The sequence below is a fragment of the Pituophis catenifer genome, unplaced genomic scaffold, assembly GCF_029215685.1.
Source record: "Pituophis catenifer annectens isolate HBS135680 unplaced genomic scaffold, rPitCat1.0.hap2 SCAF_1, whole genome shotgun sequence".
NCBI classification, from domain to species: Eukaryota; Metazoa; Chordata; class Lepidosauria; order Squamata; family Colubridae; genus Pituophis; species Pituophis catenifer.
In genome coordinates this window covers 85,595,080-85,621,767 of record NW_027256881.1, presented here as the reverse complement: position 1 = coordinate 85,621,767, position 26,688 = coordinate 85,595,080, and the positions used below count along the sequence as shown (strand labels likewise).

The window sequence follows — 26,688 nt, the reverse complement described above, 5'->3', positions numbered from 1 at the left end:
TCAAAAATAGATCATGGATATAGAAACAAAATTTATAAACATGGTTTTGTTTTTCTAAGCAATCAGTGTCTTGCTAGCAGTCAAACTATACATCTTATGAAAAAGCCCACAGAAGAGAGAATAAAATCCCTTTCCCTAACTTATTTCATAAAGTACTGTGCATCTTTTAAACAGTTTTCTTCCAGTTTTGGTTAGATACTGGCATAGAGTGAATGTCCAGAATGCACTTTGGAGTGAAGTCCAGAATGCAAAAATGTGGTATTTTCAGATTGAAAATAAAGTTGTTCCACACCTATCTTAATTATACCTACTACCAGGGGTGAAATCCAGCAGGTTCTGGAGAACTGGTAGCCGAAATTTTGAGCAGTTCAGAGAACCGGCAGCAGAAATTTTGAGTAGTTCGGAGAACTGGTAAATGCCATCTCTGGCTGGCCCCAGAGTGGAGTGGGAATGGAGATTTTGTAGTATCTTTTCTCTGCCATGCCCACCAAGCCATACCACGCCCACCAAGCCATGCCCACAGAACCAGTAGTAGAAAAAAATTGGATTTCACCACTGCCTTCTACCAATTTAAATAAAAAGGCTAAGCCTTGCCCTTATATTTGAAGGATCCTAAAAACCTCTCCATGCAAAAAAATGTTCTTCTATATTCATTTTAAGCTTGGAGTGTATTACATTGGAATCTTCAGAGGGCAGAGGGGCATTCACCATTAGAGGAATGCTTTTGAACATGGCATTTTGCAGAGGCATATCCAAAGAGGGCAAGATGGCAGGCACATCAGTGTGAGCACAGCCCTTTCCTTTTGAACATGCATGCGGCACACACAGAAAAGGGACAGATGTTCAGTTCCCTGCCCACCTGCCATTTTGACTCTAGCAACCCATGATTGCCACTGACAAATAGCAAAATAATAGTTAACAATTTTAAGGAAATAAATGATTCTGCGCTGTATAATTATTTCTTGATCTATCTTGTACGGTTGTTGTGATTGTAAAATTGGAGGGATTCTGACAGTAGGGCAGTGTATACCTGCAGCAACTGAGGATCAAGATGAAGTTGATGATACTTTTATAGCGAGATGAATATTTTATTTTTTTCCTGAAATTCTCTTGTAAGGGAAACTAATTAGATCAAAACGTTCTTGTTCCCATCTACTTAATTTCAATACACCCTTGATTTTTATTAAGGTTATATGCTGATCACATACCAATAGGTATGATTAGATTCAGACTGTGATTCAGTGATTTGAACAATACTCTGGTTAATCACACACTGCGTTTCAAAAGTTGCGTAATTCAGGTATGACATGAATCAAAATCACAGTTCAAGAATGCTTAAGTTTGTGCCTCTCCTCTGATTGTCACGGGCAATCAAAAAAGATTGGAAGTTTTTTTTTAAAAAAAAAAAGATCTGAAGAATCAGATAGATAGAATAGCCTCTGCTAAGAAGATGTAATTACAGTCTTCTTCAAATTGAGCTTTGTTCCTGGACCCAGTGAATAGAAGTGACCTGTGATCCAATTTCAATCCAGTCTAGCTTAGTTTTTCAAGATTAGTCATGGTCAGCTAGACACTGCCACCCCGTTGAACTAAGGATATGAGTCACGTGCCAAATTTTAGACTTTTAGGTCCAGAGGAGTCACTTTTCAATCTAGAAGTTTTCAAAAGTGAGGGTGATCCTTCTTTTGCGGGTGAAAAGAAATGGGCTTTGTAAAGTTCCTTCACACATGATTAGGTTAGAATAAAAAGGAATTTGCTTTCTTCTTCAGCTGTTTTAGTAAGTAATTTGTATCTTTATGTTGTAGAGATGCTCCTAAGCAGGAAAAAAATATTCAGAAGGGCAAGGAAATTGTAAGGAGTACATATAACTTTAAAGTTTTATTACTTTAGATGTCTACTTGGTAACAGAACTCACTCACAAAAGCTTTCAAGTATTTCATGCTTCATGGTTTATAGTAGGTGATAGAGTCTTTTGAGACTAACCATTTTATCTAAAGCATAACATTTTGTGGGCTGCAGTTAATTTCATCAGGCGCATAAGATTGGCTTATGGAAGATTAAATACATTAGGATGAGACAGAGGGTGAAGGGGAAGGCAGGAGAGATCAGGTTATGGAGATGAGGTTCTTTGGGAGGCACGTTACGTGTACTACTGACGTGACTCACCTCCTACAATATACTGGATAGGCAATATAGTGCACGAAAGGTAGCCTTTAGCCTTTATGGTATGATTTTGAAAGCAATTTACTGCAATGTTCAGAAAGAAAGTGATAACATAGGTTTCTGCTATGCTACACTTCTGTATAACAGTGACATTACCTAGTTTGGCTATTGAAACATCTGCAAGAAAACAACCAAGTTCAGAGAGCACCCCTAATTTCAACCCTGAACTACAAATACTCTCCTTTATAAGAATGTTTTTCATTTATAAAATGAGGATTTTGCTTTTTGACCCGGAACTTTTATGCATATCATCACAACCATTCTGGTTTACATGAAGGGGAAAAACAATGAATTACGATTTAATTTATACATACAGATAGCATCAGGAAGTAAGTATGGTTTCTTTAAAGCTGAAAATCCTCAATTTCTAATTATATCCTCAGAAAGGGAGCCATTATTCAGAGGTACATCCAAGCCCACCTCCATAAATTGTGCCATCTGTGGTGAAAGACAAGATGTTCTCCTCTCTGCTGCCACAACTAATTTCATGCACAGAAATGAACAAGTCTTAACAGCTGAATCTTATTTAACATTGGCATTGGAATAGTGTTCCTTCACAATTGGCTTATAGAACATAGGCTAAGTGTCTAATTTCATGAAGAGCTTCTATCCTTTTGTCTTTTTGTGAAAAACGAACTATTAGCGTATTTGTCTTCCTTGAATGAGGCAACATGCCATTTCATTTGCCTGAGTCATAACTAGGGAGATAAGGTGCAAACATTTGTGTTTAAACTTGTGTGTCAGATTTTAAAAGGTAAAGGTAAAGGTTCCCCTCGCACATATGTTCCTGACTTTAGAGGGAAGTGCTCATCTCCGTTTCAAAGCTGAAGAGCCAGGGCTGTCTGAAAATGTCTCTGTGGTCATGTGGCCAGCATGACTAAATGCCAAAGGTGCACGGAATGCTGTTACCTTTCCACCAAAGGTGGTCCCTATTTTTCTACTTGCATTTTTTACGTGCTTTTGAACTGCTAGGTTGGCAGAAGCTGGGACAAGTAACGGGAGCTCACCCCCTTACGCGGCACTAGAGATTCAAACCGCTGAACTGCTGACCTTTCGATCAACAAGCTCAGTGTCTTAGCCACTGAGCCACCGCATCCCTTGTATCAGATTTTATGGAACCCTAAAAAAGCTTCAAGGTAGCCCCTCAACCTTTACTGAGTTACCAAAAGACTCTATAGTATCTACTATTATATTCAGCACATTTGTTTTATTTAGTGATCTGTTAACACTTTTTCTCTTTACTTTGTATTTACTAAAGCAGTTTCTTTAGCTATCTCACTGAATTTCTCATTAAAAGGCAAGTCCTGTTTACAGTCTCTCCTTTTTTTAAAGGCTCATATCTCGTCCCCTTGCCAACAGTTGAACCAACTGGCTGTGCCACCACAGGAAGCCTTTGCCGAGGTAAGAAACCAACACTTGTCTGCCGAGTCAGAATTTATTCCTACCTTTTCTTTATAGGCTTTAAGATTTAAATGGAAAGTATAAAGAGGAGGAATATGATAGCTGAGACAGAAGTGGACAAACCAGATGTGTAAGGAAAAGAAAAATAAATCTATGTTTTCTATTATTTATTTTAAATTTTGTAGATATTCAACACTTCTAGTATAAAAGGCTCTAGCCTATTTTTTTCCCCTTCATTCAGTTTGTTGCTATAGTATATTTCAGAAGTGTCCTTTTTATTTTGACACAACAAGAGTATGAGTAAACTAATGAATTGCAGCATTCTCCTTAAGAGTTATGCAGTTTTAGTTTAGTTATGCTAGGTAGTTATTGTGACTTGTGGTAATTTATCTTGATTCATGTTTTATTCTGTATAGTATAGAAATTATACATAGACTTTCTGTGGGAGGATTTTATTTTATTTTTTGAGAAGAAAGAAGAAAACCCATGTTGCTTCCTCTATAGGCCAAGCAGTTAGGAAAGCTTTTATTTTGGTCTTTTTTTTTTTTTTTTTGCTTTCTTATATTATGCTGCTCATAAAAATCAAACTTAGACATTACAAATATAAGAAAGTCTCACATCTTTTTTTCCTTTTCTCTACTTCTTTCTTTCTTTCTTTCTCCTTTTCTCTCTTTTTCTTTATGAATTTTCTTAATACTTTGGGTTATATTAGTTCTTAATATTAAAAAAGAAATAGGTTGTCATGACTGTTAGTTGAACATCTGTGGGGCAGATAGTTCCAGATTTGAATTACAAATGAGAGTTTGCCCATTTATCTTTACCGTTGATTCCACAACACTGCTTATCTCCTTTAATATTTTGCAGTGAAAGGATAATATAGCATGAGGATTTCATTAATTTTCTGATTCATAATGACATGATTTGTGAGACAAGCCACATAGCTGAAACGCCATGTTCATACTTGTTGAATGCCTTAGTACAGTAGGCATTCAGAAAAAGTTATTAGAGTTAATAATTTAATGTGTGTGTGTGTGTGTGTGTGTGAGAGAGAGAGAGAGAGAGAGAGAGAGAGAGAGAGAGAGAGAGAGAGAGAGAGAGAGAGATTAACTAATGTACTAAATTATTTCAGTTTGAGTATGGTTTCAGTTATATTATCTGTGAAATGACCAGTGAAAATTTTTATTCTGAATGTTTGGAAAGTTGGATCCTCTGGTACAGGCATACATATATTTCTTTCACATTTCTGTTTTTGACTTAATCATGAAGGCTTTACTACACTGCAAATTAAGTGAAGAAAATGCTGACAAGTGCTGCTATGTGTAATTGTGTCAGATATGGAATATAGTCAGGTAGTAGTTGCAAGACTGAAGGTCAGTTTTTATTAATTGGGTAGCTATATCCTGCTACACTTGTGTGGTGTTGTACGGTCCAGTCTTTGTGTGATGGGAGTCCACAATCTTTTGAAGATTAACAGCTTTCTGTTATCCTAATCTAGCACTGAAAAAATCTAACGGTGAGACTTAGGAAGTAGAAAGCAATTGTGAACGTGAAATTGTGAAAGAAATGGGGTGGATGAAGTACACTCAACAATTTTGCAATTCATGAAGCAACAGAATAACAGAGTTGGAAGTGACTTTGGAAGTCTTCTAGTTCAACCCATTGCTCAAGCAAGAAACCATATCATACCATACCATTTCAGACAAGTGGTTCTCCAATCTCTTTTAAAAACCTCCAGTAATGGAGCACCCCCAACTTCTGAAAGCAAGCCATTCCACTAATTAACTGTTCTAACTGTCAGGACATTACTCCTTAGTTCTAGGTTGATTCTCTCCTTGATTAGCCTCTCCACTGCTTTTTGTTCTTCCTTCAGGTGCTTTGGAGAATAGGTTGACACACACACCCCTCTACTTTATAGCAATCACTAGATATTTGAACACTGCTATCATGTCACCTCTAGTCCTTCTTTTCCTTAAACTAGACATAACCCAATCCCTGGCACCATGCTTCATATGTTTTTAGCCTCCAGTCCTCTATTCATCTTTGTTGTGCTTGTCTGCACTCTTTCTAGATTTTCATCTGAAGAATACATCAGGTATGTGTAAGAAGAGATTGGGTGAATTGATACAGTTTTTGTCTGAACAACTGCTGGAATAGCAGGAACGGTTGCAAAACTATGAATTATGTCAGCATTTATCAGGCTGAAATCTAAAAGATCTATTTGTTGAATGTTAGGGTTGGATTTGGACCTACTTGTTTCAGCAGGGCTAATATATTTTAGAAGAAATGGTTCAAAATTCTAGGAGTCGATCAGTATAGATTTGAAAATTATGATTTCCAAATTCCTAATAGAATAGAATAGAATAGAATTCTTTATTGGCCAAGTGTGATTGGACACACAAGGAATTTATGCTCTCAGTGTACATAAAAAGAGAGGATACATTAGTCAAGAATCATAGGTACAACACTTAATGATAGTCATATGGTACAAATAAGCAATCAAATCATACTAGGAAACAATATCAATATAAATCATAAGAATACAAGCAACAAAGTTACAGTCATGCAGTCATAAGTGGGAGGAAATGGGTGATAGGAATGATGAGAAGACTCATAAATTCATAAATAAATTCTAACTATAGTTTTGGCGTTTGAATTTCCAAGTTGTTGAGTTTGTGAAATGTTAATGTCAATTGGAATCTGCTTAATAGTTTCATCTGAAATTGAAATTTGATGGTTTCTTATTATAAGTTTTTTTTCAAATTCAGTTCAATCTATAAATAGTCTCTCTTATTCTGCAGTTCTTTTAATACTATGCTACGTAGTTAATACTATGCTACATAGTTGAAGATATTGCAACATCAATAATTCTGATCATTCTGCAAAGTCTCAAAATTTGTCTCATTAATAATCAAAAATTTTAGTGTATGTACCGTAATTAGTCATCTCTATCTTTTCAAGTATTTCAACACAAGTATTTAAAGTCTATATATTTTGTGCTTTCTTCTCCCTTTTTCCTAGAAGAAAAAAATACTATTATAGACTTACAGGTAGACATTAGTCTAATGAAGCTGAAATAAATAAAGAGATTAGCTGCCATCTTCATTCCATAAGCTGTTTACTGAGTCACTCTGTAGATTTATTTAAATTAAAAATGTATCTCTGCTGGCAGGTGAAATAGGCTTTTTAAAAACGGATTTTACTCTGAATGGGTTTGAAGGAGTGCAAGTGAGAACAAGGAAGTCTATTACTTCCTTTGAGGAGTTATTTTAATGTCTTCAAATATGCCCTAAAGAAATCATCCCAGCCAAATTTTCTGCAGTTAGGTTAATAGATGTCATCCAGGATAGAATATAGTCCTATCTACAATCATAACCCTAGGTGAAAAGCAAGTGTGCAGCAACTGATTTGAAATTCCCATCATTTTCTCTAAGTTGAAGTTTTGTTCTCTTTAAATAAGGTCTGTTTCATTCTGAGCTTGCAGGAAAAAATGCCTTGATTTCATGCAGTTCTCTAGTTCACACTATGAATAGGAATAGTTACAAAACAAATATTGCAGCAGTTATGTTTCTGATTGAGCTGCTTTTTAATGCATTTTTTCTTGAAAATATAGTCATACTAACTTAATTTTTTAAAAAATAGAATGTCTCCATCTGTTGGTGTTCTTAAAAGATGAGCATGCATCTGGTTTTGAATATTTCCATCAAATAAAATTTCCATCATGAGTGCTACTCCCTGATTGCCAATACAAAAGACTTCTGAAATTGAGGCAACTTGAAAATGTAATCTTGTTGTCATTATGCAGCATTACTGTATTTTTCGGAGTATAAGACGCACCTTTCCCGCCCCCTAAAAGGGGGTGAAAATTTAGGTGCATCTTATACACCAAATGTAGCTCCGCCCACCCACTGGCCCCCACCCTTTGGCCCCTTTGGCCAGCAGTTACCTCTTTGCAGCAAACAGCAAGAAGAAAAGCTCCTTTCAGCTTCAGCAGAGCCTAATTAGCACAAGTTGATTGGATTGGCCTCCCGATTCTCAGCTGTTTTGCTCTCAGCTGTTTTGCGCTGGCCTCTGCTGATTGCTGCAAGGAGGTAAATTGCTGGAGCAGGTTTTTTTTCCCCTTGTGCTAATCAAGCTATGCTGAAAACAAACATGAAAGTAAAGCAGACTGTTTACTGTTTGCTGCAACAAGGCAAAATTGCTGGGAAGCAGAGGCAGATTTCTTTTTCTTGTTTTCCTCACCAAAAAAGGTAGGTATGTCTTATAGTCTGGTGCATCTTATACTCTGAAAAATACGGTAATCAGAAGCTGACACGCAGATAGATGCAAGGCAAATTTTATACTATTTATAAAGGCTCCTTTTTGCCATTAAGAGAATATTATTTTGAACTTTTATGCTCACAGGTGGACTGTGCTGTACTTCATTTCAAACAAATAGTATCGCTAAGCTGATGGGGTTGATATTAAATTTACAAGTCAATGGCTCACTTGCAAACATACGTTTAGGATTGAAATATCTGTTGTATTAACTAATGAAAGATGTTGTTTGTGTAGTATATTGTAACAAAACTCTGAGGATAGATGTTACTTTCATTTTTTAAAAAAAGAATGCAAGCATAGGTTTTAGCAAAATTTCCCATAAAATTACAATCCATATTCGTTCAATTCATCTCCATTATAGCTAACATCATTATTTGTCAACATCTGCATTAGAATCTTTGTTGCAGCCATTGCAAAGAAGCAGTTTGTTCTGTAACACATTTGTCTACATTGGTCAGTAGGAAATAGCGTACAGTAATTTATGCCATTCATCAGTTCCTGAATTAATTTTTTAAAAGTGAGAAATTTTAAGCATGAATTCACCCATACACTATTGTTAAATTGTTTGTGGGGCATTTTTTTGTCAAATGTTGCAGGTGAACCATGAGACTTGTTTAAAAATATATATCAGAAATTTGAAATGAGTCTGAGTGTATATGTGTGATTTATGTTGTATGTGGATCCAGTCATTTAAAAGTCATTTTGTCTGTTTGTTTTTTCATGTATTCCTATTTTGCCTGACCTTATTAACATTCATATTCCATGTAAGTTCAATTCTTTTTCATCTTTGTTACCAGCTACTGTAAGTTCAACCACTCCATCACCCACTGTTACCACTAACATGCCTGATACTAACAGAACCGATAAAATAATGGATGGTAAGAAATTTAATGTTATATTTTCTTTGATTATGTTACATCATTTTATCTTTTGAGCATACTTGCATTATACATGAGTGTCAGATTTTGTTTTAGCAAACACTGCTTAAAGAGGTTTGTGTCAAATAACAATTTTGTTATTTTCAGCAAAATTTCCTATGCAGAAGGAAGATTTTCTAAAAGATTTCTTGTTGCTGTTTCATTAATTCTGTTTATTAATCTTCAAATGCTAAAGGTTTTACAAAAGCAATCCTAGTGTAGTTCTCTGTAGGAGTGGTTATCCAGAGCACCCCTGGGGCTATATAAAATTATTCACATACTCCTGTTAGGGTCATTAATTCAAATAACATCATTAAGAAAAATCCAAATCCATTTGAAAGTGATTGTGATACCTTTCTCCTAAAGATAACCATGAAAATTGACACTTCTTTTAGGATAGCAATAGCAATAGCACTTACTTATATGCTTCTTCATAGTGCTTTACAGCCCTCTCTAAGTGGTTTACAGAGTCAGCACATTGCCCCCAACAATCTGGATCCTCATTTTACCCACCTTGGAAGGATGGAAGGCTGAGTCAATCTTGAGCCTGGTGAAATTTGAGCTGCCAAATTGCAGGCAACTGGCAGTCAGCAGAAGTAGCCTGCAGTACTGCACTCTAACCACTGCGCCACCGTGGCTCATTTCAGGATCCAATATTCAAGAGACCCTGATAACACAAGAGTATATTTTAAGAAATATACAGATTAGAGAAGAAAGAACCAATAGTGGTCTCTTAGCTTGTCTATACTTGTTTTAAAGATTGTCAGATTCTGGAGTTGAATATTTTCAATTTCAACGCCAATGAAATAAATGAAATAATGCAGAATTATAAAGAAAGCAACAAACAGCTATATAGGTACAAGGGTTAGACAACCAAAAGAGCCAGTGTAGAGCATAACTTGGGATGCGTATGAAGTAAGAATAAAAATATTTCACAGATGCTAGATAATGTAATAGAATATGTGACCAGGAGCTCATTCAAAGAGAATTCTGTATCTTCTTGCACAATCAGTAATTATGAAGAGAATAAAAGTTTGATCAGACAAAGGACAGGACTAAAGTACATATTTCTGTCTCCTGTACACATTTTGCAAAATTTAAGTCAGTGGAAGCAGTTTTGTATAATGAACAGTTTAAGAATAAATTGCCTAAATTTCTTGTTTAAATTTTCATATCAGAACTCAGTTTATGTAGTGCAGTTCCTGCTGAAATAAGTGATTTCTTCAAACTCAATCTTTGAGCTGTATTTGATGTCAAAGTAATTTCCTTAAGTAACGTTTTTCATTTATTAATTGAATGACTTACTATATACAGTCCTGCAGGAGATGAAAAGTCCTGCTACAGTGGTCTTCAGAGTCAAGAGAAATTCAGCTGACTCTTCTCAACCTATTCAACATTGGCAAGAAGATTCTAAGATAAGAGGCATCAAAAACATAGGAATTATATCAACCCCAATAGTTTGGCCTGTAAAACAGAGGCCTTTACACACCAGTAAATTTACAATAACAGAGAGAAAAAGTGCACCCAGTTACTTCATCACAATAACTCCTGAAGTGATTCCATCTGCTTCAAGAGAAATGCAAATTAATAGCTTGGGCCCTTTCATAGAACAAGTAAACATAAATTATAATTCTTCCATTGAGGTGTCATACTTTAATAACATATCAGGACATTCTGAGAGTGTGTTAAGTGAGAGTAGTATTTCACAGGAAACACCAACTCTCCCACTTGATCACATCAGGAATTTAGGATTCAATATTCAACAGGATGGAAGTGTTGAGATAGAAGATTCTAGATCAAACTTACTGTTTCCTTCACTGGTGAACAAGAACACTTTTTTTGAACTTACAGAAGACCCTCAGTGGATGTTATCTCCTATTAGTTACACATTTTCTTCTGTGTATAAACACACTAACAATTTCTTGCAGTCTTTGAGTACATGGAAGGAAAATGCAACTTATGAGTATTTTATTTCCAGAATTCCAGAAGAAAATCTTTCTTCTCTTGTTCATCAATATTATCCTAAGGAATTAATTAAAGAAACAATGCTTGGCTTACTAAACAAATCACTTGAAAATGTCTACTTGCAACCCACAAAGAGATTTCTACAAGAGGATTCTCTTAGGAATGGCTTTTACATTGTAGATGACTTACAGACTACAAAATTAAATCACATAAGAGACTACAATTCGGTACATTTTAAAAAACAACTGTTTAAACACAGCACAAATCCTTCTGGTTCATTACAAAACATGAAGGCCTGGTTTCCAGATGTTATGCCTAGAATCCATCCAACAGAAGTCTTCATGTCTGTGGTATATAGTAGGGAATTACATTTATCATCAGGGTTACCAAAAACAAGAGGCAAAAATTCTGAAATTCAGCTAACTGTTTCTGTTTCACCTTTATATCAAGAAACATACAATAGGGCTTTTTTAAAAAGTGACTTTTTTGCATTTAATCCTCTCACTGAGCAGTTAGTTAATTTAGAAGAACTGGAAGGTTCATCTCTAGAAGATGAATTTGAGCTTCCAGATAAGTTAATTTCTTACAATAATGATGTATCTTCTTTTTCATTTCTATTGGAAGATGTCAAGTCAAAGTCAAAAGTGATTTCTGGAGCAGGATATGTAGAAAATAATACATCTAGCAGTCCATATAATGACATTTCTTTTCTCACAATTAATTATGTAAGTCTTCCAACACAGTACATAAATACTTCCTTTTGGTCTATGGTTAATGATTCTCCAGAATCTACTGGAAGATGGTTGTCCTCATTTAATCAATCATATTCTTCCCTAACAGAGACAATGTCTTTTTTCATGTCTCCTACACAAATAGAAGATATCAGCATGCAAACGGTTCCTTATGATAGACTAGTAGGCGGTAATGTTTCAAAGTTATATATTTTTACTAATACATCACAAGAGAATTTTAGTTCAGTTTTTGCAGTGTACTCATCAAGAAATTCAGATGTTACTGAAAGAACAGCAACAAAATCAGACCCTCTTCTTAACAAAAATGGATCCATAAATGATATTTCAGCTGTTCATGTTCCTTTAACTTCCCAGATAACATCTTTGATTCAGCCTTCCTTGCATTTACAGATTAGTACTTATGATATATTACAAGGAAGGTTTACTGATGATTTAAAAATTACTGCCAATTTAGCCATGCAACAGACTATGGAGAAAATCCCAAATGATCAACTAATAACTTTTTTTCTATCTGCTGAAACATCAGCAACACCATTTTTTGAATCTTCCTGTATAGAAGATACTTGCAAAGTTTTATCACTAAGTCCAATACATTTTAAGGAACTGACACATAATGTATATACAGACTTACAGATTAGTCAGTTTACAAGTGCCTCTGATTATATGAAAAATGCAGCATATTCACATATGAATAATGCTTTTTTTGAAAAACAACATGCACAAATATCTGATTTGTTTATAAGGACATTGCCTTTAGAAATACTGCCTACTAATAGTCATGGAACAATTGCACAATTTGGCAAACATTCAACAGCTTTAATAATTTCAGGCGCTTCAATTTCACAGAATCCTCTAAATAACCTTGATCAACATTTGCTTGATTCAGAATATTTGTGGAACGAAAAACCAGTTCAGGAAACAAGTACCATGAATAAAACAAAGCCTTCTGAAAATGAACATAATGATCCAAACAATTTAGAAAGCAAAAATACACTACTTCTTCAACTTGTTCATGCAGAGGAGTTTGGTGATATGGATCACAAAAATATTGATATGAAAATAAAAGTTACTGTTTCAAAACAAGAATCGGTTTGGAAAGTGCATCACGGTTCTAGCAAATCTATTGATGATCCCATTAAGAAAGGATTGTCATCTTTGAATCCAAGTAATGTTTGGCTGACTGATTTTTATGACCAGACAATTTCTTCATCTTTTGAAGACTTGAAATATGAAACAATAGTAAACTATTCTTCCCTTTTGGAACAAGCCACAATTTCAGTAGTTACTGATGTGATGGTTCAATCTTCCTTGTTGAATGAATCTATTCAGTATTTTGATGAAAATGTATCAAACAGTGGAATGATATTCCATAATCACAACTCAGAAGTTCAAAACACAGTGGATATATCAGTTCATGAAACTGCTCTGACCAATATAGCACCAGAAGCAAATCAAAGTATTGTGTTCAAAACAACGTTGACTCCCAGCAGCAAATACCTTTTGACTTATTTTTTATGTAATTCCTTCATGGACCGGGACTGCCCATGTGGACCTGAGGTCAAACACAGTAGGTCAAAACATGAAGCTAGATGTAGAATGAAAAATGTCTTATCTGCTAGATGTATAAATAGAGTTTAGAATTACTGGTGCTAAATTAGACTTCATGCTTAGCAATAGAAACATTAAAGCAATAGAAATTTATTAGATATGCATTTATACCATATTAAAATGATCAATGATCAAAGTGTAGAACTTTAGCGTATGATTCTAATCACTACCATTCCGTTTACTAATTCAAGATCTTTGAGGAGACTATTGTGACAATCAAATTACCTGTTTCTCCACAATCTCAGTGGAGATTCTTTTGTAAAAATCTAATGAAAACAAATAATTACAGTTTGATTAGAAAATATGAGTGAGAAATCATATCAAATGATCTTGTCCATATGCAGATAATTTCTATTCTCCCACTTGTCTCCACTGAGATGCTAAATCCTTGCTTCTGAACCAAAATATGGAATCTCTGTGTATTTCTTTCTCTATTATATGTCTTGCTGCCCATAAAGAAAAAAGACATTGAATCTACTAAAGTATTGTTGTTTTTTAAACTGATTTTTCAAAATAAACAATATACAACAAAATGAACAGGAGAATCACTGCCTAATAATGTTTAAGCATATTTAAATTTAAAAAAAAAACCAGTTTGCTGGTTTTTTATTTTACTTAGATTACTGTAATCTAAGGTATTTTGAAACAGTGATCCTAAAAAATAATATATACATTCAATGGAAAGAGTGTTTTGAATTCTTTTAATATTGTCAATTGATAGTCTCCTGAGAGTAAAACAAAGTTATAGTTCTTCATACTAACCTCAAGAAAACATGTTTTCACTCATTATTCAGAAGTGATTTGAATTAGCTCTGCTATTTAGAGACAGTAGAGTTTTCCCATTCAGTGTGACATAAAATAAAAGGTATTTTCACAAAGCACATGAATAATTCGTTTCTCTTTTATATACTATAAAAGAGATTTTGTGTTCATAGAAAATTGGTTCACACATATTTATGGCATATATATGTCCAAATGAGTTGAAGGGTTAATGAGATCATGGATTATTCATATTAATGTGGTTTCTCAAATATGTCAATTCATACTAGCAGTGGTGATATATAAATGAAAATACAAAAAAAGAAAACCCCCAAATTGGAAAAATTATCACAAACATGGAATGGAATATTGGGGTTGTACAACCTATTTTTTAAAGTTATTCAGCTCTTGTTGATGACACATTGGCTCTATTATCCCATAAATAGATTGGTATTTATTAAAAAGTTCAGTATGACTAATGAAATGTTGTACGGTAAGAGAATCTGGATTCCATGTAAGTAATTCCTTCCCTAAACGATTCTCTTATAATTTGGCAGATAATCTGTGAGATTTTTTTCCTACCTCACCTGATTATCACTTAGGGTTATAAGTAGGCTCTGCTCTCTGCCCTTCTTACTCAGTGGGAACCACAAAATATTTTCAATATGCTCCACATAACAACTAGATTTGATCCTTTGTGTGTGCTATTTATTAGATATGTACAGTGCTAGCAATTGTGCATCAGTCAGCTAGCAAATTATTTATTTTATAGGATAGTTGAAAGGTTTTTTTTTTCTGCTTCAACCCCCAACAATGATCTCCACCAGCTGAGAAGGGGTTTCTTATATAGATTAATAAAGCTATATGTTTGAAAAAAAATATTCTATAAACCTGACCTATTAACTGTAAGAAATAGCATATCAAGACATGTAAGTACTTACGGGACCGCCTTCTGCCACCAATTGCCTCCCACCGGCCAGTTCGTTCTTACAGAGGGCCTCTTCAGGGTGCCATCAGCCAGACAATGTCAGCTGGCGACCCCCAGGGGGAGAGCCTTCTTTGTGGTGGCACCTACCCTCTGGAACAATCTACTCCCAGAGATACGAGTGATCCCTGACCTCCGGACTTTTCGTCGGGCCCTAAAAACCTATTTTTTTCAGTTAGCTGGGCTGTCCTGATTTTATGGTTGGTTTTAAAATTTGATATGGATTTTAATTGAAATGTTTTAAATTATGGGCCAAGTTTATTTAATTATTTTAAATCTATTTTAACTTTTGTGTATAAATGTTTTATCTTGGCTGTTCACCGCCCTGAGTCCGAAAGGAGAAAGGCGGTATAGAAATCTGAAAAATAAATAAATAAATAAATAAATAAATAAATACATACATACATACATACATACATACATACATACATACATTTGCAAAAAGAGTTTTAAAGGTGTTTAAATGTGCTGTTTTTGTAAAATTGAATACCTTCATAATGCTGTAGTTTTCCTGAAAATTTCATCTCATACTGAAAAAAAAACAATAACAGTTATAGTAATTTTTGCTTTTTCCATTTCATACTATAAAAGAGCACAGTTTTCCAAAGTTTTTCCAAATCCCATTTGTGATCTGCAGGACCCAAATTAGATCAGAATATCATTGGATCAAGGATTAGATTGTTTCTAAAGCTTCTGATCTTGCCTTCAAAGCAAAATAACTCTTTTCACGTACCCCTAATTTTTACTCAGAAAAATATAGAAAAATTGGTAAAAAGATCAGGCAGATATTACTAAAATATTTTCAAATAATATTTTAAAATCATTTGCCTTGCTACAACAAAATATGATACAATAATAATTATTGTCTACTATGATAAATCAAGGTACACACATATTTTTAAAAAGTGAAATTAAATCCGGTGACAGTACCTACCATATTATTGAAAATTAAAGCCAGTTTTTAAGGCATTATCAGTGTTGTGGCTTGGTGATATGTCTTGGTGAGAAGTTTATATATTTAAGAGTCATAATTCTGACATTTACATTGTTTTTGTAATGCCTAGGTAGATTATACTACAGAATTGACTTTACTGTCTACAAAATCAAAGAAGATGTAGAGCCAAACATTCAGAATGTAATTAGAGAATGGGTAAGTTAGACTACTTTTCATACCATTGTATATAAATTTTAAGTGTGCTATTGAAGAAGTTACTCAAATACTTTTTAAAATATTCATTTAAAAGTATGATCTTTAAAAGCATGATTCAGAACTGTCAATTTCTAGATTGTTTGTTCAGATGTATATACTGTTCATCTGAAATACTGCTTTTCATTCTGATCTTTCAAAATCCATAGAGATTAAGCATGCCCCATCCTTTTAGCAGTGGCTCAGTGGCTAAGACGCTGAATTTGTCGATCGAAAGGTCGGCAGTTCAGCGGTTCGAATTCCTAATACCCCGTAACGGGGTGAGCTCCCGTTACTTGTCCCAGCTTCTGCCAACCTAGCAGTTTGAAAGCACATAAAAAATGCAAGTAGAAAAATAGGGACCACCTTTGGTGGGAAGGTAACAGCATTACCTTTGGCATTTAGTCATGCCGGCCACATGACCACGGAGACGTCTTCGGACAGCGCTGGCTCTGTCACCACAGTCTATGTAGGTTTACTCTCACTATATAATCACAACCTTTTTGTTGGTGATGGCGTTGATAGAGGATTTTTTAAATTATTTCACTGTTAAAAATGTTTTTAAAGGGTTACCAGTTCTTAAGGACAAATGGAATCTGGATTAGAAATGTTCAAACATTTTTTATTATTATTTTATAATAATAATTTGCCACCCATCTCGCTGCAAGGTTATATGTTATATAGGTTATAAGGTTATCAATTTGCCAGCAGTGCCATTGAGATATTGTTTGAATAAAAAACCCAAAGGGATTTTTATGCAAATCTGCATGCAGATTTTTTCTCGTATTTAGATTTCTGTCACTACTTTTAAGGATTAATAACAAAGCATTTTATCTAATCCAGCTTTGTGTCTCAATTAGTGATTAATAGTCTTCTTAGTGCTTTATATTGGGAGTGAAGGTATAGGTCAGGAAGAAAACATTAACATTAATGTTTATCATTCACAACATTTATGTGAAGCCGCTGGGTGAGATCATCCGTGGCTTTGGGGTGAAGTACCATCAGTACGCTGATGACACCCAGCTGTACATCTCCACCCCAGGCCACCCCAACGATGCCCTTGAAGTGATGTCCCAGTGCCTGGAGGCTGTGCGGATCTGGATGGGGAGGAACAGGCTCAAGCTCAACCCTCCCAAGACTGAGTAGCTGTGGCTCCCGGCATCCCGATATAGTCAGTTGACTCCATCACTCACTATCGGGGGCAAGTCTTTGGCCCCTGTGGAGAGGGTGCGCAATCTGGGAGTCCTCTTGGATACGCAGCTGTCCTTGGAGGAACATCTGACGGCTGTAGCCAGGGGGATCTTTTGTCAGGTTCGCGTGATCCGCCAGTTGCGGCCCTTTCTTGATCAGGATTCCCTGTGCACAGTCACCCACGCCCTCGTCACCTCGCGCCTGGACTACTCCAACGCTCTCTACATGGGGCTCCCCTTGAGGAGCACCCAGAGGCTCCAACTGGTCCAGAATGCGGCTGCATGGGTAATCACGGGAGCCGCATGGCGTTCCCACATAACACCGCTCCTGCGTGAGCTGCACTGGCTCCCAGTGGTCTTCTGGGTGCTCTTCAAGGTGTTGGTTACCACCTTTAAAGCGCTCCATGGCATAGGACCTAGTTATCTTCGAGACCACCTGCTGCTACCGATGACCTCCCACCGACCTGTGCGCTCCCACAGAGAGGGCCTCCTCGGGGTGCTGTCAGCCAAACAATGTAGGCTGGCGACCCCCAGGGGAGGGCCTTCTCTGTGGGGGTGCCTACCCTCTGGAATCAGCTGCCCCCAGAGATAAGGAGAATCCAAGCCCTCGGTGCCTTCCGCCGTGCCCTTAAAACTTTCTTTTTTCAGCAAGCCGGGCTGGCTTAACATATTTTTTAACATATTTTTAAATATTTTTAATTGGTGTGTTATCTTAAATTGGGGCCAAATTAATATATATCCTTTTAATTGTTTTTAATGTTTGTATTGTATGTTTTTATCTGGCTGTACACCACCCTGAGTCCCTCGGGAGAAGGTGCGGTATATAAATTCGAAATAAAATAAAAAATAAATTAAAAATAAATTTAAAAATATTGCCATGCCCTTTAGAATTCTTGCTTTTCTGCTCTTAAACATGCTTTCCCTTGCCTGTTGTTCTGTGTCTTATCTTTTAAAGACTATTTTTTTCTACAATTAACTCATAAAAAAAAATACAATGAAGAACAAAAGGAAATGTATGAAGTGCTTTATGAGTGTAGTAAAAGCAAGGGCAGAAGTACAGTATATAGTGAAAAATGTTGATCTTAGCTATGTTCCCTGCCCAAAATCCTTTGTAATTTCTTTCGCTTGCTATTTTTTACTCTTTCTGCACTTTTCACCACAACATAAAAGGGAACAGCATGATTTATGTGCTGGTGCTGGTAATTATCATAATGATGATTATATGAAAATAAACTCAGACTCTATGAAAATAAATTCATGCAAAATGAATGCAATGCAAAAATTAACAGTTTCAACAATTTTATGCATTTTGACCTTTGCATTATTTTCCTGTTTTCTAGTTAATTCAGACCATGGGGAGCTGGAATTATAACGTATGTGTGGTTGATGTAAGGTAGGTGCTTGACAGGATAAAAGGGAAATATACTATCTTCTGCAGAAGGCACTTTGCTTAAAAGAAATAAAATACGTCTTTTGTTTTTATAGTGTTGAACCGAGCTCAACAAAAAACGCAGCAAGAGGAAAGAGAAGCGTTGATCAAAGGTAAAATTGTAAGAAATTCTTGAAAAGCTCTGAAATAACTCAAGTAACTTTGTTCTATTTATCAAATGCTAATTGGATTTATGTTTGTCAAATAATTTTGCATGGTAATAACATGAGATCTATTTTACCAACATGTCCTTTCAAGTTACTCTTTAGTTATCAGTTTAAAGAGCCAATGTCATAATTCCTTCTCTGAAGACTCATTTGCAGGGAAAGATAAAAAGAAAGTTTAGGAAGCACCCAGTAGTTCCATTGATGAAAGATGTTAGTTGATGCATTTTATAAGGGACCTACTACATACTTCCTGAAGTCTGTTGTACACATAGAGGTAGTCCTTGATTTACGACCACAGTTGTGCCTAAAGTTTCTATTGCTAAGCAAGACAGTTGTTAAGAGAGTTTTGCTCCATTTTATGACCTTTCTTGCTGCAGTTGTTATGTGAATCACTGTAATTGTTATGTTTGTAATATGGTTGTTAAGTGAATCTGGCTTCCTCATTGACTGTGCTGGTCAGAGGATCTTAAAAGGTGATCACATGATCCTTATGCAACCATCATAAATACATGCCAGTTGCCAAGCTTCTGAATTTTGATCATGTGACCATGGGGACATTGCAATGTTCATAAGTGTGAAAAACATAAGTCACTTTTTGTAACGTTAGTCTCTAAATGAATGGCCATGCATCATACAGGATCACAGAGGAATGTTAATAAATAACTACAAAAATATGAATGTTCCACCAAACTTCATTTTGCGCTGCAAAATCCAACTTCTACCCACCCTGGAAACAGTTTTAGTATTCCAAGATCGAATCTTACAACATTATCCAAGGATATCTATCCTGGGCCTTCATTCGTGAGTTTTAGTATTGTTTGTTTTCTCAAAGACTGAAAGCTGAACTACTCAAACTAGAGTTATGGAAGAGTTCTCATAGAATATTAAACTCTGGAATGGCTTGACAAGTGGTTTGTTCATCTTACATCACTTAGTAATTTCTATTAAAGTTATCAAAAGCTCTTAATGTTCAGATTGCATTAATTCATACACCGGTGACAGATGTATGTTTGCCAGTTCCTGAACCACATGTTCCTTTTGCACCTGGAAGAGCATAAAAGGATCTCTGGACAACAGTGAAGTGACAACACATTGTTAATATACTGTATTATTAACTTTTGAATAAATGCTATGTTTTCTCAGTTGTTACTGTAACAGCATATTTAATTTTTTCATCTCAATAGTCCTGTTTCCCAATTAAATGACACCTATTGGAAAACAGAGAGAATAATTTTTAAAATCATCATCATTTGCACTGGATTCTTTTTTAAAATAAAATCTCTATATTTGCTATCTATATAACTGATGCCATGTCATTTTTGACATCACAGTAAAGCCATACATTTCTGTTCCTGCTGCTGCTGCTGTGTTTCCTCGAAAGAGCATTCATATCCTAGGTGTAGCCATATGACCAAGTCTAGGTCAGATGGGTAAGACATGTATTACAAAGAGGCTCCCTTTTTGTGTATGTGAACTCCCCATTTTATTTTGCAAATAGCACTGTTGCCTTTGATGTTATTTACCAGCTCAATAAATACGCGCTTGCTGCACACTCTTACTACAAGGAATGACCATTCCTATAACAAAATAACAGCAAATCCAATCAAACAAAACCATCTGTTACATTTAACAGTGTACTACAGAACTATTTCCCAAAATTGCATTTTTAAAAAGTATAATACTAAATAGAATAACAGGAAGAACTAGTATTTTTGTGCAATAAAATCAATAGTTTTGTTTTATGCTGCAAAATCAAATCTCACTTTTATGTGCTTTGGTACTGACTGATTTATCTGATCGCTAAAACACTCTAAAACAAGCAAACTAGGTGTTGTTGGCTTCCTTTGAGCCTAATTAATATTAGTTGCTACATTAATCCTAGTTAAGATTAAGTAGGACGAAGTAAAAGAAGTGGAAATTTCCATTTTTTGTGATCTCCAGGTATTCCCTTTACTCCTGGAAAAGGGGGTAAGGGAAATGCATAAGATCAAGACACACTTAATGTTATCTGAGTAAGGCCAAACTGGGTGCATTTATGTTATGTTCAGGTTACTCTTTATAACTTATTTTAACTCTATATGGTTTTTAGACATTTAATTTTTGTTCTATATTAGATTACTTCTTTTAGAAAGACTTTATTAGCTGTGATACTGTAGGAAAAAAAATCTCATAAGAATAAAACAGGATGTTCCAATATGGCATATATAAATTGATGAATTGTTGAGTCCATTAATAGGCTTGATTGATTAATTGATTATTTTTGTGTATTAAATTAAATTAAATTACAGTGATCATATTTAAATGCCTTATTGTTATACTATATTCTAATTCAGCAATTCTTTTGCAGTTTTGAAGTCCGTGCTCTTTTAGCTTACAATTCTACCAACAATGTAAGTTTAGAAGAACAAACAATTAGAAAGAAACTCGAAAACAGTAATATCACAGAAAACTTGAAACTCCATAATGTGAAAGTTCATTCAATTGGTAAGGACAGAGTTTTTGTTTTTGTTGTACTCCCATTTTCTGTACTTTGCAAATATTATTATTGTGAACATTATTATCAGTGTATAAGAGCAATACATTTTAACCAATAACTGTATTTTAAAAATACTGTTTCAGTTTATAGTTTTATATACTATATTTTGCTTTAAGGAATTAACTATTGTACATTGACTAAATAAGCAGAAGACATTAAAGTAGTGAAGTCAATTGCAATATGTGAGAAATCAAAATTAATAGATTTATTAGTTCTGTCCATAGTTTGAAAATAATCTATAAGAAGTGGTTCAGACCATACACAATTGCAAGCACAGCACACCTCTGTGATTGATTCATTCACAGTTGTCATTTTTCAGGTTCCTTTGTGAGGAAAAAAATGCCATTATATTAATAATCATATTGAAAACCTTCACCTTTAATGCTTCAATGAATATCAGAAGATTGATGTACTGACCTGAAGAGTCAAAACACTTTTCCCAAATTATTTTCAAAGCATGCAGTTCACTGATATTAAACATTTTGTTCTTCAAGTTCACTTTTTGGTAGAAACAAATGGTACAGCAGAAACAACATTATGGGGAAACGGAGGCTTCTTGAAGTCTTTTGCACTTGTTTTCTCACAAATTAACAGAATGAGTAAAGACTGTTTATGATTGAGAAATGTTTTGTGTTGAAGCTTTATTCTCAGTAGCCTGTGCCTTATAACCCATGCCACAGTCTCTCCTTCAGATATTCAACTTGTCATTCAAGGAAAATACAAGAACATTATGCAAAGGATTTAGTGGCTGATCTGGGAAGGAATTAACATCTGGGACAATGGCCCTGGAATAATAGTGCAAAACAGTAATGGAATTCGGGCAAAGCCAGATCAGAGTTAGTTTAACTAGAAATGGGCCATTACATGAGCAATGCCCTAACTTAGAGACAGTAAAACTGAGCAACATAGTGAGCTTTGAATACCGCATTGCAAATCAACAATTCAGATCCAAGGACATTTAGAATCATTTGGCCTTCAATCCTGATCCACACATTCCTGATTTATTATGATTGTTAGATTATAAATTAATTTAAAATATATAGATTTTTTAAAAAATCACAGATAACTAATTTCTCCCTGATTCTAGATGATTTCGGTCTCTAATTGGAAAATACATTTGTATTCAGTGATGTACATTTTGTTTTATAAATACTCATTCCATTAAGTATTTGTAAATAAAAATAACTCAGTATAAAATTAAACCTGATTATTCAGACCAGTCTAACAACTTTTACTAGGAAGCTACAGTGTTAATGGTTGTCTGTTTGTTTCACTGCTTTTCATTTGCTCTTGTAGAAAAATGTGAGGCTCAGGAACAGCCTATGAATTACTTGTGGAAAGAAACTGGACCAAGAGACACTGCCACCACTAGCTGCTATAACAACCCTACCCAGATTGCATCACGAACATGGTAACAGCTCAAAGATTATGAGATGCTTAGTGGTGAGACTGAGATCAAGTATACTACGGATATAATTAAAAAGTGACGGATATAGGTTTTTAAAAGTAAAGAAGTAAAAGATACAAAGAATTTAAAACAATACAGAAGGACTATGTGATTTCAGAAGAACTTCGATATAGTAATTGCTAATGGTATTTTCTGTTCTATCTTTACTTAGCTTTCTAAGCCTGAATAATTACACATCTTACTGGGGTACTCCTGATCTTAGAAACTGTACAGGTAAGGGTTTGTGTATCTGCTCCATCTAGATAAATTTGAAATATTTCTTTTCCAAGCTCCAGACACATCTGGGCCTTGCCAAGAAAAGTTTTCTAGATATTAGTCTCTGATATAAAACTCTTTAATGCTTTAACTGAAGAACTGTGCAATTTTGTTAGACTCTAAAGCACAATCCATGTTTATTTTAGATATATAGAATATTTTATCAGATTGAGGCTTTTTTTTTTATTCCTACAGAAGAAAAATCAGAACATTTTTAGCAATCTGACCAAAATACACTCACCCTAGCACCACATGGGTAATTTGGGTAGGACTTGACTCCCATCATGCAGAAAAATTGCTTTAAAGATAAAGAATCTCGCCCTTAAGTTAGGTCTATTGATACAAATGAAGCAGCTATCAAATCAGAACAGCCTGTATCCTCTCTCATCTGTCATCTTTAAAGAGGATCTTTATATTTGAGGCATTCATTCAGCATATGTCCTCAGCTATTTGAGCTACCATGTGTACATAGCTACATCATGCAGCAATTCCATAAGCAATGGACAGAACTGTATAATACAATACAAAGCCAACACCAAAATCATACTAGCTTTATAGATGATAGGCAGAACAAATGAATTCCAAAACCCAGAAATGAAATGTCTATGGAGATTCTCAGTCATCCAGGTCATGGTTGTCCCAAAGGTGCTTTTTCAAGAGGCAACTGGACTTTCTAAAAAGTCCAGTTATCTCTTGAAAAAGCATATTTGGGACAATGAAAGAAACAATTAAACACACCCAGCAGAGTCTGAAACAGCCAAACAACAGTGTTTTTTTTCAAAAAGTAAAATATTTAGGAATTTGGTTAACGGCAAGATGTGCAACCATTAAAGAAGATAATTATTTTAAATTAATACAACAAATAAAGATAGACCTGGAAAAATGGAAAAAACTCACAGTGTCAATGGTTGGAAGAATAGCTGCAATAAAAATTAACATTTTGCCAAAGTTATTATTTCTGTTTCAAACAATTCCGATAAAACTAGAAAAAAAGTTTTTTTAGGATTTAAATTAATTGATTTTAAAGTTTATTTGGCAAGGGAAAAAAGCAAGAATGAAAATGCTACAAGAAACTAAAAATAAGGGGGGATTTGAGTTACCTGATTGGGAGTTGTATTACCAGGCCTCAATGCCTACATAATTCGAGGAACAAAAGTATATTGACTTTAGAAGGGCATGTTTTACAATTAGGGTGGTATGTATTAATGTGGTATGGAAAAAATAAAATACATAAATATTTTCAAAGACATTATATTAGAAATGCTCTGCTTTTAGTATGGGAAAGAATCAAAGAGAAACATTACATGAAAATACCGGTCTGGCTATCCACGATAGAAGCACTAAAACATCCAAATGTTCTTGAACTGGAAAAAAATTACAAGATATAAATATATCCTAAATAAACAAGGGGAATTAAAATCAAAGCAAGAACTGAAAAATCAAGGAATTGATTTGTCTTGGTGACCACTTATGCAAATACAATCAAGATACAAGAAAGATGGAGAAATATATGGATTTTACAAAGAACCTTCAGAATTAGGTCAAATATTTTTAGGGAGAGAATATAAACTAATATACCTATTGAATTTTAAAATGGAAGAAGAACAAGTAAAAGAAACTATGATAGTATGGTCCAAAAATTTTGGATACACTATCGAATTAGATAAATGGCCAAAACTCTGGGAAAGAAACTAAAAATTGACGATATCAACAGCCTACAAAGAAAATCTCTACAAAATGTTTTATACTGCCATCTGCTATCAGCAGGAATGGCAAAGATGTTCCAAAATATATCTCCCAGATGCTGGAAATGCAAACAGATACTGGGTTCTTACTATCATATGTGGTGGACTTGTCCTATGGGGAAAAAATGGTTAAAAATAAAAATGGGCTAGAAGATATGATAAATAGAACAACAAATAGACTAAAATCAGAGATGTTCTTGTTGGATATCCGACCGGACAAATATAATAAAAGAAATATGTATTTAATTTTACATGTGGTAACAGCAGTGAGAATTGTGTATGAACAAAGCTGGAAAAATGAAAATATACCTATAGAGGAAAATGCAATAAAGAAAATGTTAGAATCTGCTGAAATGGATAGATTGACATTGAAAATTAAGTATAAGGAGGAAAACAATATTTTTTAACTTGGGAATTATTTTATCAATGGTTAGAAAATAGTAGCAGAAGTTAGAAATTTAGAATCAAGGAGGATATGTAAATAAAAATGAAGTAAATCTGCAATTAAATAATGAATAATGAGGATAAGTAAACATGATTAATAGACTTGAATGATAATGATTACAAATGTGATGGTTATATGATGTTTATAATGCTTGATATTATTAACTAATTATAAATAAACCAAATAGAGCATTTAATTAAATAACAGAAAATATTTAATAAGGATATGTGAATAATATGATGAATAGATTTTGAGAACAATAGTGATAGCTACTGTATGTATAAGAGTTATTATTTGTATTTAAAAGACATTATACCCAGTCAGTACACTGCCATTGTGGATATGGAAATTTTATATATAACAAAGAAAATTGTATAATAAAAAATAATATTTTTTTAAAAAAGCAGAGTACATTCACCTACTGTCCAAAGCCATTTCCTATCTTATCATTTTTAATGGCACCCTGGAAGCTCTACTACAGCAGTACACAAAATACACACTAAGTACATACACACCCTGATCCTCGATAGATTTGCTATAATTGGAAAAAAGGAAGTTTTTCTGCAACTAACTGGCATATTGCTTTTTGTGTATGCTTTCAGAAAATGCTGCTGACATAGCAAACCAGCTATTGAATCTTACGGGAGAAGGGCAGCAGTTGACTTCAGACAAAGTCAATGATGTGATCCAGAAACTTAAAAAAATTGTGAACGATGAAGAAATCGATGAATCCTTGGGTTCTACTGTGATCACGATATTTTCTAATATTTTAACTAGTTCTGATAATGTATTGGCTGCATCATCTTCTGAGTAAGTGTTACGGGGGGAGGATCTGAGTGGTATGCAGAGTTTTTTTAAAAATGTTTATATATTGGTAGGACATATAAACAGTGTGAAACTTTATCTGCATTTTAAAATTAACTCAAATGAATTATTCAAATCAATAAAAAATGACATTTAATTTTAAGTATCTTAACTTTTCAATGCATGGGCTTGATAGTAAATCTACTATTTTAATATTAAACCAGTTTTCCTCTAGGATCATAACACTTAAAATAAGTCAAAGTGAAAAGTAGTTAAAATATAAGTGTCACAGGAATGCTAGTGACACTAATAACATTCACTAGTATTAGATACAAGCAAAGAAGTATTTCATTGAATCAAATTACAAGTAACTTGTTAGCTCAAGTAACATCAATTAACTCTTAACTGCAAATGTAATCCAAAGGAACAGATGCCCAGAAAAGAGATGCATTTGTTTGGAGCAATCATGGCTCCCAGCATGGCAGTAGAATGGAAATTATAGTGCCCAATAAAGCTTTTGCAAATTCTCTCCTATT

At 34.5% G+C, this 26,688-nt stretch overlaps 1 protein-coding gene across 1 annotated transcript in view; it reads left to right on the top strand.

Moving 5' to 3' along the window:
* Window positions 1-26,688, top strand: part of ADGRG6 (adhesion G protein-coupled receptor G6) — a 99,095-nt gene that overhangs the window by 41,238 nt on the left and 31,169 nt on the right. Inside the window, exons 5-13 of the mRNA XM_070952159.1 lie at window positions 3,556-3,624; window positions 8,739-8,819; window positions 15,992-16,077; window positions 18,644-18,696; window positions 18,789-18,845; window positions 21,247-21,383; window positions 22,732-22,846; window positions 23,055-23,116; window positions 25,951-26,158. Of these exons, the coding sequence (XP_070808260.1) occupies window positions 3,556-3,624; window positions 8,739-8,819; window positions 15,992-16,077; window positions 18,644-18,696; window positions 18,789-18,845; window positions 21,247-21,383; window positions 22,732-22,846; window positions 23,055-23,116; window positions 25,951-26,158 (868 nt within the window). The remainder of the gene's footprint in view (window positions 1-3,555; window positions 3,625-8,738; window positions 8,820-15,991; window positions 16,078-18,643; window positions 18,697-18,788; window positions 18,846-21,246; window positions 21,384-22,731; window positions 22,847-23,054; window positions 23,117-25,950; window positions 26,159-26,688) is intronic.